The sequence below is a fragment of the Mastacembelus armatus genome, chromosome 22 (assembly GCF_900324485.2).
Source record: "Mastacembelus armatus chromosome 22, fMasArm1.2, whole genome shotgun sequence".
NCBI lineage: Eukaryota > Metazoa > Chordata > Actinopteri > Synbranchiformes > Mastacembelidae > Mastacembelus > Mastacembelus armatus.
In genome coordinates this window covers 6,364,580-6,375,768 of record NC_046654.1, presented here as the reverse complement: position 1 = coordinate 6,375,768, position 11,189 = coordinate 6,364,580, and the positions used below count along the sequence as shown (strand labels likewise).

At 39.7% G+C, this 11,189-nt stretch overlaps 1 protein-coding gene across 3 annotated transcripts; it reads right to left on the bottom strand.

The window, feature by feature from the left end:
• Positions 1-246: 246 nt before the first annotated feature.
• On the bottom strand, positions 247-9,672 carry LOC113136253 (RNA polymerase II elongation factor ELL-like). Of its 3 annotated transcripts, none has more exons than XM_026317025.2 (12): positions 9,391-9,672; positions 7,093-7,137; positions 6,849-6,970; positions 5,898-6,058; positions 4,505-4,803; positions 4,230-4,354; positions 3,073-3,553; positions 2,895-2,976; positions 2,741-2,807; positions 2,372-2,543; positions 2,096-2,140; positions 247-1,989 (listed from the first exon to the last, which is right to left on the bottom strand). In XM_026317025.2, the coding sequence occupies exons 1-12, from the start codon at positions 9,514-9,516 to the stop codon at positions 1,861-1,863; spliced, it is 1,854 nt and encodes a 617-aa protein (XP_026172810.1). In that variant the 5' UTR covers positions 9,517-9,672; the 3' UTR covers positions 247-1,860. The 3 variants fall into 3 exon arrangements, with proteins under 3 accessions (XP_026172810.1, XP_026172724.1, XP_026172900.1); XM_026316939.2 differs by having other exon boundaries at positions 2,895-2,979; positions 9,391-9,670; XM_026317115.1 differs by lacking the exons at positions 7,093-7,137; positions 9,391-9,672 and having other exon boundaries at positions 2,895-2,979; positions 5,898-6,021.
• Between the last annotated feature and the right edge of the window lie 1,517 nt (positions 9,673-11,189).

Below are 11,189 nucleotides of genomic sequence, written 5' to 3'. Positions count from 1 at the left end.
TCTCCTATGGCCCTTCATACTCATGTCCTTTGCCATATATATAAATTAAAATTGGAAAAGCTTTATTTAGCAGGACAGTACAGGATAAGATGAACACACAACAGAAATAACAACAAAAATATGAATTAAAATAAGAAAAGCAGGGGTTAGTTTTCCCAAATTAAATGAAATTGCCCATTAAAAATAAATGGCGGTTTTCTCTGTTCTTTAGTGAGCTGCTGCTAAAGATCAAGATTTAGACAGAAAAACATTCATTACTTAGTTTTTACTTTATCAGTAGTTTCTTTTGAATAGGTATAGCAGAACTAGAGGTTCAGGTTACAAGTCAAATGACAACAGCTTTTGGCTCTTTTTGGCATTATTTGAAATATTATTACTCTACCAAACATCACATATATACAGCATAAATACAACACTAATTCATACACATCTTACTCATATTTACTATAATAAAATTAGAAAAAGACACAGCTTAAGAATTCTGACATGTTCCAGTAATGGAAAATACATGTACATAATACTCATCTGCAGCAAAAGGTAAATCTAAACTGGTGATCAGATACTTAACATGTAATAGTTTTGTGTTCTTTGCTGGTTGGATTTGTCTTTCTGTATCTTACTGTACATCTGTTCTTGGTACTGTAAATACACTCAGCTCCTGACAAACCAGACCAGAAAGGCATCTAAGGTCTGTTTCTGTTCATTTATAACTCCTCATTTAAGTGTTCTAACTTCACGGTATTTATAATTACACTGTGTGAGGTTTTTAAGCAGGTTTTGTAAAAGGCACTGTGAATTAGGATGGAGGACATACAAAATGAATAACAAATGAATTTATTTCCAACTAAGAAAAAAACTTTTTTTTTTTCATGCATTGTGTAAAGTACACAGCATGCAAACAAAATCTTTTCTTTTTTTTTTAAAACAGTTGCAGCATACAGCAAGAATAATGCCATAAACTTCAATACTCTAAATTAAAAGTGGTTTTAGTTATCATACTTGTGCACCCACTTGCACTGTAAATTCCCCGAATACAGTGATATAACAGTCTGTGCTGCTGGAAAATCACATGAAGGACAACACCAATGAAATACTATGAATCCCGTCCAGAATTAGAAACCATTTCAGGCACCGGCAAATTACTTTGAAGAGTCAATACCAAGTAGATCTGGAGCAAACTGAGAAGAACCAGCAACAACACAATCTCACTTCACCAACCCAAAGAACACTGAAGGACAAATGTCTTCTCAGGATGGCACATCTGCTTCTCAGCTGCCATCTTTTCTTCGACACAGAAGAAAAGCTCACCTGCTATTCATACTGTATGAGCTGTCAGGGTATGTACAGCATGCAGCTTATGTCATAGCTCCAACTGAAAACCTCAACACCGACATAGCTAACATAATATAAGCACATTCCAAAATGGATGTTTCTATTTAATTAACAAAAGAACCAAAATGTGTAATGGTGAAGGTAATCTATAGGTGTTTTTAGGCTTAGCACCTTCTCTCAACATGTGACTAGTTTTATTTTAGAGAGCTCAGTTTCAGCTTTAAGAGCTTTTGTAAAACTACTGTTACTCCATACGTCCTTGGCAGTATCACATCACTATAGTAGCAGCTCCTCTTTCAAAGTGAAATTCTCATCCTGTAAGGAAAGATCTCACATAGTAGGTTGTCTTTTTTCCCCCCAGTGTATCACTGCCGCTCCTCATAAATGTCTCCCAACAACAACGACACTACATTTAGCCATGACTATCCAAGTCAGGTCAATGGCATTCAGCTCAGCACTGTGAACCTCCCCTGCCCGAGGGTGTTTCTTGTACTCTTAAATTCACTTTAAGTGTCAGAGTCAAGCTGTTCACTTGGGAGAGGAACGGGCCATAGTGAGTTGTTGCTGGTCATATTGTGATATTAGCTTCTTGATGTGGGCCAGTTTGTTGTGGAGATATTCACAGCGAATTTTGTCCTGGTTGTAGTTGGGGTTGGACTAAGGAAAAAAAAAAATATATATATATGTAATAGAAAAAAATAGAGCAAATGTCACATGCAGTAATCCTGGGAAATAAATTTCTAAGTTTTAAGAAAGTTTGTACCTTTTTAATTTTGCGATATTCTTGAAGTATTTGATTATGAACCGTCTGCAAGACAGAAGCAGAGCAAATCAAGACAAGCAAAAACACTCAAATTTTTTTTTTTCATAATTCAAACTAAATTACAGTATGTGACTCTTATGCACAATAACACCACTAAATCATTATGCTCTAAAAATGAGGCTAAGTCTGTCACCACTTTCAGGAGGGTAGGGCAGTAGTATGACACAGGTATCAGAGTATGTTGCCACACTTGAACAAAATAATGTAACTTATTACCTTGTATTTATGTGATTCATGGTGAAGCTGTTTAAGCTGCGTATCCAGCTCCATGAACTGCCGTGTGACGCTGTCGATACGAGCGTGTAAATCTCTGTACTCCTTGTATTCATTATTAAAGTCTTGTTTGTAATGCAGTCTCTGATCATGACTGTAAATCGCTGTGTACTTTCTGTGCGGAGAAAGCATAGAGACAGATCACACACCCGATCACCTGTTTTCTCTTGAAAAATGAAGTGGTGGAAGAAAAGAAAACTAGCTAGATGCACAATAACCTTTGCTGATCAATACAAGAATCAAGGCAGTATCCACTTATAAGTAGTTAATGCCACACTTTTAGTGCAGACACTGCCAATAAGGTATACTTACGATAAATAATCTGCTGTATTACTGTCTGGTTGAGTCACATTAGAGTCAAATAAAATTTCACTTGGCTCTGAAAGAAAGCAGGAAACATCAAATCATTTTAAAATACTGATAAACTGACACTTGATGTCACAAATTAACATCTAACAGCATTTACCTGAGCCATCCAGCAGAACTTTATTTGGCTCCACTAAACTTTGATTTTTTTTCCTGCCCTTCTTGTCTCTCCACCTATCCTTCTTCTGGACAAAAAGAATAATTGGCCAGTGAAACATGACAAATGTATTTTAAACAACTCTGGGCCTATCATATACCTTCATGCTAGTTGTCATTACCTGGTCTTTGTGTTTGCTTTTCTTCCTTTTGATTGTGTGTCTATTCAGATCAGGCACTACCAGAGAGGACAGACGGTGATCAGAGTCAGGCTGAGGGTTGTTTTCTGGATTTTCACGCTCCTCCTGAGCAGCAGGTGTCAGATGTAGCCTCTTGGCCATCTCTTCTTCCTGCTGACAGACCACTGACAAGGAGTCAAACAACCTTCGGGGGTCAAGCGAGTTCTTTGGCCTGTCATCCACCGTCCCCTCTGTGACATCTTTAAGAGCCAGTTGTTCGGATGGCCTCAATCTCGACTTGTCACTGGCTGTTTTGCTTGACAAGTGGGATATCCTGGGCTTCTTACTGGTCAGAGGGTCGGGGTATTCCTCCACCAGGGAATGTTTTGAACGGTGTGCTGGGGAGGAGTTGGGCGTGTCTCGCAGTGGGCTGACCTGGGCCTCAGGGACAGTGAGGAGAGTCTGATGTGGCTGAAACAGTCTCCTGCAACAAGATGATGATGATTATACATTAACCTCAACTCAAACAGCACTTTCCAGAATCTATATCTTTTTTGTATGCAATGTATAGTACAACCGCAGACACAAAGACCTCTCACTGTGGGTACATTAGTGACCTGTGCTAGTGACACAGTTGCAGTTAACATCTAGTACATTTGTTAAATGTTTAACCTGAAAAGAGCCCACAAAGTCAATGTTCTACCACAATGAGACCAAAAAAAAAAAAAAAAAAAATCATGTCACTGTAACCCAGTTATTAACATGCATGTAAAAACTGACTGCATCGTATCATTGAATACGTTAGATAGTGAATTACAAGCTAATTCCCATTAAAATACCAAACGCAAGACTGAAATAAATACCAGTCATTTGCATATTAATTCACAGAATCCTCATATTCAGGAGATGCAGTAGAAAAGGAGACAAATAATACCAGAGAACATTAGTACACAGGTTAGTTCCTGAATTTAATCCCTGTGGGCTCAACATTCCCAAGACGATCTGGTCAGAAAAGCTCATTCTAATAAAGGTGGATGGCACATGAACATTTTCCTAATAAATACTGTGTTTGACTACCATTTTGAGACTCTTCTCTTTCACTCTTTATAAGGCATTTTAATGTATGAACATGGTGGCAGGTCAATCCTCATCTATATTACCTGACAAGGATGCGTTTAAGAAGCTGCTGATCTCCCGGGGTGTAGCCTGGCCAGTCCTTCTGCAGCTCTTTATACAGAGCGTCCTTCAGAACGAATGTGTTATCTCTACTGTTGAGCTGGCCAACCTGCATACAAATAGATGCATACAAAATAAAAACTGAACAGAAAAGACTATTTTCCAATGTTCAGAAATCAGAATTTCTTCATTTTCAGTGGGGGCCATTAGGCATTTAATTGGACAGGAATGTATCTGGGTAAAAGAGGAGAATAATTACCTCCATCAACACAGAGTCCAGGGTGTCTTTGTTATCTGCCGACAGTCCATCTTTCTGCAGCCTCAAGATCAACTCAGGTCTCTTGTAGGGCCTCAGAGCCAGTAGGTGTGTTACTCTCTCCCGGAGTGGCCTCTCCCGCACATCACTAACACTCCTCCTATTTGATGTACAGGCACCCTTCTTTATACTGGGTATGCCCATCCCCTTCTTAATGTTGCTGACAAGGGACTGGGATGAGTGTTTGGGCTTGGTCAGGCTGGCCAGTGCTGGGGTTGGTGCTCGTACTGTTACTTTCTTGCCTGCAAAGGAGAAGAAAATCACACATCAAAAGAAGCCATTGCCAAATAAAGCAAAAATATCTTCAAAAGAAATCTTGTTCACAGGGAGCTAACTGAGGTTTAGCCCATCAAAGCTGACCTTGTGCTAAAGTCCTTATTTTACAGCTAAATAAGTTAGTTTTTTTTTTTTTTTGTTTGTTTGTTTTTTTTTAACACTACACGGCTCATTATAAAGAACCTAAAACGTTAAATAGGGAACCTCCCAGTTTTAAATGTTTGTACCTGGTGCCTTTTCAGGCTCTGGCAAGATTAAACACAAGAGAGAACTTAAGGGATTATTTTATTTGTCCTGTGGCAGAACGGTGGTTAAAAGTGAAATGACCTTATTCTACCTCTTTGGAAACCCACATTTGAGGTACAGAGACGCATACACGTCTCAGTGAGTTTCTGGCTAATCTAGGAAAAAACCCCTGCTTGCACAAGCATGTAATGAGTAAGGAATTTTTCGTTACAAGCTTCCTCTGAACTGCAAAATCATCAAAACTAGTCTGTATGACTACGCTTGCATGCATAGGATTGTCATAAGTGCATATGTGTGTGTTCACTGAAACAAGACAACGGAAGTTCACATATCTGTTTAGAAGGAAGTGGTGTGGTGCTTAGAAGTAGAAAGAGAGTGGTGCCACAAAAAAAAAAAAAAAAAGCTCAATCAATGATTTCATCATGTGTATGTTTATGTGGTGGCCATGCTGAACAAAATACTGGGTTGGCATGTCCTGCAAGTATGTGGAGACTCGGTAACCTTTAGCATTAGTGTAATATAGACACAATAACAGTATATACAGTAATGTATGTGAACGTGCATGTGTGTGTGCTGCACAGAAACAAAAACAGACAAAAACCATTCGGAAGAAAAGACGACTGCTGTTACTATATTGTTACCACACATATTGCTATGACAACCAATGCAATATGGCTGCTAGTGTTCTTTTTGGATGTAACCAGCACAGTACAAATCTGTCTTCAGGCAAGTCTTATTCTTTAGCTGGAATTATCTATTGTATAACCAAGCAGACTGTGTGTACATGCCGGTGCTTTCTGTCAGTGTTTCCTACCCTGGTAGCACCCCCCATGTTTGATGACAATGGCCCCTCGGCTGCGTGTCTCCTCCTCAGCCTGGGCCATGCTCTGACGAGCTTTATCATACGAGTCATCTGTAGCGTTGACCGTCATCTTCTTCTGAATCACCCCGAGACATGACAGTTCCTCAGAAGAACTGGGAGGAGAAGGGAGGACAGCAAGTACAGACAGTGATCTGATGGAGCTTTTAGGACACATCTGATGCTTTTCCATTTCAAATAAAAGAATGTTTTTCTCTATGTAGTTATTTGATTTACTTGACTGATGATTTATATTATCACAGCATTCAGGTAGTGCTTAGTAAGCTCATACAAGTTGAATTAAATGCACCACACCAATTTGGAGTTTAATATTATTTTTCACGTCACTTTGGAAAGTGCTACAAAGACTGCTATTGTATTTTTGTCAGGACTCATTAGCAGATTTGATGAATAATTTCTAAACTTTTCACAACTGCTGACATTTATCAAATTCACTTCTCTACATTCCCAGTTTGCTCGACATGTACAGTTAGGCACCCTGCGATTTCTCTGGCATTTAAAAGAGACTTAGGTTATCAACAGGGTGACTTTCACACAGCAGTAGGGGTGTGGAGACATTTTAAAATACTGAAACACATCCAGACGCCCAGTTAATTCTATACATAGAATACAAAGTAAGCATGTAATCATGAAATCGAGTCCACAAACCATGCTTTCAGTCCTCAAGGGTTGGTTTTGAAATTGAAAATTGTTGAACACAATATCCATGTGTGATTTTCCCAAAATGGATGTTTTCCAATTTAAATGTTATAACTTTCCATCTGCAACCCCTTCTATGTAAGTGTATATCTTATATTTATTCTTAAACTCTGTCACAGCTTTAATCTGATGCACACTGTTTATATTCAGAAAGTGTAGGCTATTTGTATATTTATAGCCTTTTACCCAGTGCTAAGCTGTTGGACGCAGTCAAAGCTTCCATGTGGATTGTCACAAGCAACGTTCGTCACACCAAACGTGAATATCCTCACTTCATCTCTGTTCTTTGAGTAAGGGATGGTGATTCTCTGTAAGGAGTAAGGAGGAGCAAAAAAAAAAAGATACCGAGAATTAAATTTAACATCTTTAAAATGTACAGAATAAAGTAAATTAATTCCTCTATGTCAAGACGAAGACCAATTGTTCTTACCCCTTGATTTCCATTAAATGAGATGGTGGGATTCAATGACCAACACTAAGGGAAAAAAAGAAAAAGAGATAAACGCTGCATCTAAGAGTACCTTGCAGTCACTAAAAAGCCCAAACACACACACAGATCAGAACAGGTGAATGTGAAACATATACCAACATATTATGTGGTTTTGTGTGCAATTGATATAAGACATAGTTATGCTGAAATTCATGTGGTTTAGGCTTGGTCTTTTTTTTCAACAGGTGTAGCCAGCTTTGTTTTTGTGCTACTAACACTTGGCGTGGCAAAGGCTGTAGTCTCTTTCAACACCTCTACTTACTTGCTGATTAGTTTTCATGAACACTCCAATGCAGCATGTGGTGATTCATGTTAGTAGGTGGCATATCTTGTGCAGCCAGCTTATTGTGGCTGGTTATTGTGATGCACTAATTCAACTTTTTCTCTCTTCACACCTACTTTGATGCTAAATCTCAGGTTAACAGCTGAAACAGAGCACTTGTGCAGCTAGCAGCTGAAAGTGCCCTCTCAACATAGAAGTAGCTGAAATCATTTTTATGTAAGGCCAGGGATTGCTGTGGCTCTATTCTGTGAGATGACTGAATGAAAGCAAATAAAAGTGTGAACTTTAAAGAACACTAACCTTTAATACTGGGATGCCAGTATCTGTGTAAAAAGAACACAGAGGCAGCATCATGCCAGCTTTTTTTCTTTTTTCTTTTTTTAAGTTTTGCCTAAACTGGCAAACTCACTATGACGAAGGGCCAGTGTAACATCAGTATAGCAGAATCACTACCTAAAGTACACTACTGATTTTACACACCAAGGTCTTGGAAAACACCACTGCATGTGGGGGAAAAAAGTTGTTTAAAGCATTTCATGGTTTGAGATGGTGTGGGATGACTCAAATGATAATGGTTGAGTATGAAGACTGAAAGTCTGAAAACCAAAACCTGAATTGCTGATGATCAAGTTGTATTGTGGGTATTGTAGGCATCAAGCTTTAAAAAAAAAAAAAAAAAAAAAACTGTGTGAGACTACTCTAGACATTTTCCTTGTACTACTAATGACTCCATAAGTGGCCCCTGGGATAGATTCACCTCGGGTGTATCTAGATACTTGGACATAATTTACCCTTTGAATTCAAATTGATTTCAAAGAGGACATTAGCTATGGTTACTGCAATCTGCTGTTCAAATACTGCAGCTTGTCACATGAGAATAAATTGAAAACCAGAGAAATAACAGCCTGTCATTATCGCTGGCTTGAATTAAGCTGTAGGAAACTGCAGAAGTGACAGGCCAAAGTGACACATTTGCAGCATGGATGGAAAGTATGTGATGACTAGAATCGAATTGACCTTTTCATGGGGAGGATTTGTGAGTCCACCTGTTGATGAGTTCAGAGCCTGAGGTGTCTGCCAGCTCAGAGTTTAGCCCAGATACATGCGGAGGTGTTTTTTTTTTTTTTTAAAGTATGATCAGGCCAAGTGGGTTAAGAATAGCCACACTTTAACTACATAAAGAATTTAGATATGTTCACAGCATTGTGTGTGTGTGTGTGTGTGTGTGTGTGTGTGTATATATTGTGGTCATTGTGTGTGTTAGACTCAGCTTAGTGTAAGGTGTTTTCCACTCCTTCCCATCTATCTCATCAAAACCAGAAACATAACAGGAGGAGTGAGGTTTTTACCTTTTACCAGAAAGGAGGTGTCTCTACATTTCATCTCAGAGGAGTTTCCCATCTGTCTTACTTGGAATTACTGAATTGAGGAAGTATACATGACTGTGACTTCCTGCAGTGTCTGATTCATTTTGATGAACTGGGTCAAATGTTTGATTTTGAGTGCGCCCCTCTGCCTGGACTTTCCATCTGTCCCCCTCCAGCTATCCCTCAGATAAAAACCGTCTGCATCTATTTAACTAGGTGAGCCCTTCGCCCCCCACAGCCAATCCTCCTTTCCTTCCTTCTGTCCTCGACTCCGGCGCCGGGTTGCTTTCATAACATTTTACCTGGCCAGCTTCTTACAAGCATCCTCAGACAGGGAATTAATTCCGCATTGTATTATGCAACATGTACATTTCATCGCTAAAAGGAGGCTTGTGTCAGACAACAACCGGGGGATATACTGGTGAACTTCGGCTCAAATGAAACACATAAACCCGCCTCATAGCGTTTCCCCGTCGCTTCCTTTTAAAGTCGGGGTCCCCTTGACGAAGTGGTACAACAAATGTGATCGCTGGAGTAAACCTTAGCTAAATACTCGCACACTGGCGAGCTAGAAATGACCTTACGTACCTTTTGAAATGCACCAATGGCTCTTGCCGCGCTGTCAGTGAGTTTGACATGAAACACTGAGACGTTGCCGCGGTTCAGTTTACCGCTGGACAGTCCGTAACACTGGTTCTCTCGTAGCGTCGACATTTCCTAGCGAATCCCACCCAGCCAGGCTTACTCCGGTCCAAACAACGCCGACATAAACAAACCAACAAACAAACATTAGCCACAGAGCTCAACGGGTCCGTGTGGCTGCTACTGCTCCGACGCGCGCTATTCTGGAGTAGATCGCATTACGTCATGACGGCTGAACCCAGAGCAGATTTTATTGGCCCGGAGACATAAATAAACCATTACGTAGGGCTTACGTAACCGCTTCCACTTTTCTGTCTCCCCTTTCACTATTCTGATTCTCTTTCTTTCATATGCAGGGAGTTTTCTGTGGTGTGGGCGTGAGGTGAACAGGTCATTCACAGATATGCGTGTGTTGTGTTTAAATTACTCTGTACAATCAGACAAGTGTCTCACTGATTCCAAATTAATGCTGTGCAGCCCAAGGACCCAAACATACAGCCTGAGTCATACAGAGCCATAAAGAACTACCTGCAGCAGATGATATGGCCTCTTTCAATCAATCGGCCACAGAAAAAGCTTTGATTAGTTCTCCTTGATGCTTGAACCAAACTATCTACTACTCCTTTGTGCTGTTCTAAAGGTAAGGTAGGGTCATGGCAAATACTGATTTGATTTAGGTGTTATATATTAACTGCACTCTATATCAAGTCAGTTGTAAATACAATTATTTATGGTAAATGTACTTATGCAGGGGAAGAAGTGAGGGTGGCACAGTGGAGCGGTGGTTAGTACAGTCATCTCACAGTGAGAAGGTTCAAAACATTGGTTGTCTTTGGGTTCTATGGCTTCCTCAGCCCAAAGACCTGCAGTCTGGGCTTCATGGGTAACTCAGCCCTGTGACAGACTGGTGATCTGTCCTGGGTAGGCCCCAGCTCTTGCCCAGTGTCAAAATAAATGGTGACATTTTGATCAAGATGGTAAGTGTGTTTAATAACACAGACACAAACAAGTAAGTCATGAATGTATTTTACTTTGAAAGTACAAAAATGTGTTATATTTCAAATGGGCTTTGGGAAGTACTGTCTGTGTTAAATACTGTTTAAAGTTCAGTTTGACTGGAACATCATACTCAGAGCCAATACCTGTGATAATCTAATCTGATGTTTATGAAGTTAGCTAAATCAGTAAACACATACTCTGCTCAGAGTTAAATTACTAAGGACTTGCATAGCTTCAGAAGCCATTTTCATCATTTCATGACCATTTACAACATGTTTGCATGTTAAGGATGTATGAAAAATTAGATTGCTTGCTTGCTGCATATGCTCGCTGCTAATTTTGTTAGCTCAGACTAATTGCTGTTTGACTTAATTGCACGCCTGAAATGTGAAGGTTGCTGAAGTGTTTTTCCGATCTCATACAGACACTGGCTCAAAGCCAGTTTCTCTTTTTCTTCCTCCCCTTCAGCCATTTTGAAATAATTCAAGTCAAATTTATTTATTTAACAGAACAGTCGCTCAGTGCTCCTGCAGAGAACAAAAGACAAAGACACACATACAAAAGGCATACAAATGCATTTCAAATGTTCAGATACAAATCAGCTGTGGCAAATTTATGTGTGTCTCTGAAACTGAATTTCAGTATGTGTGTGTGTGTCTCATCTGTCTCTCTGCCAGTGTTTGAAGGCAAAACGGTGGTCACAAGGCAGATGAGCACTGTTCAAAGCTGACTCATATCAAAGGGCG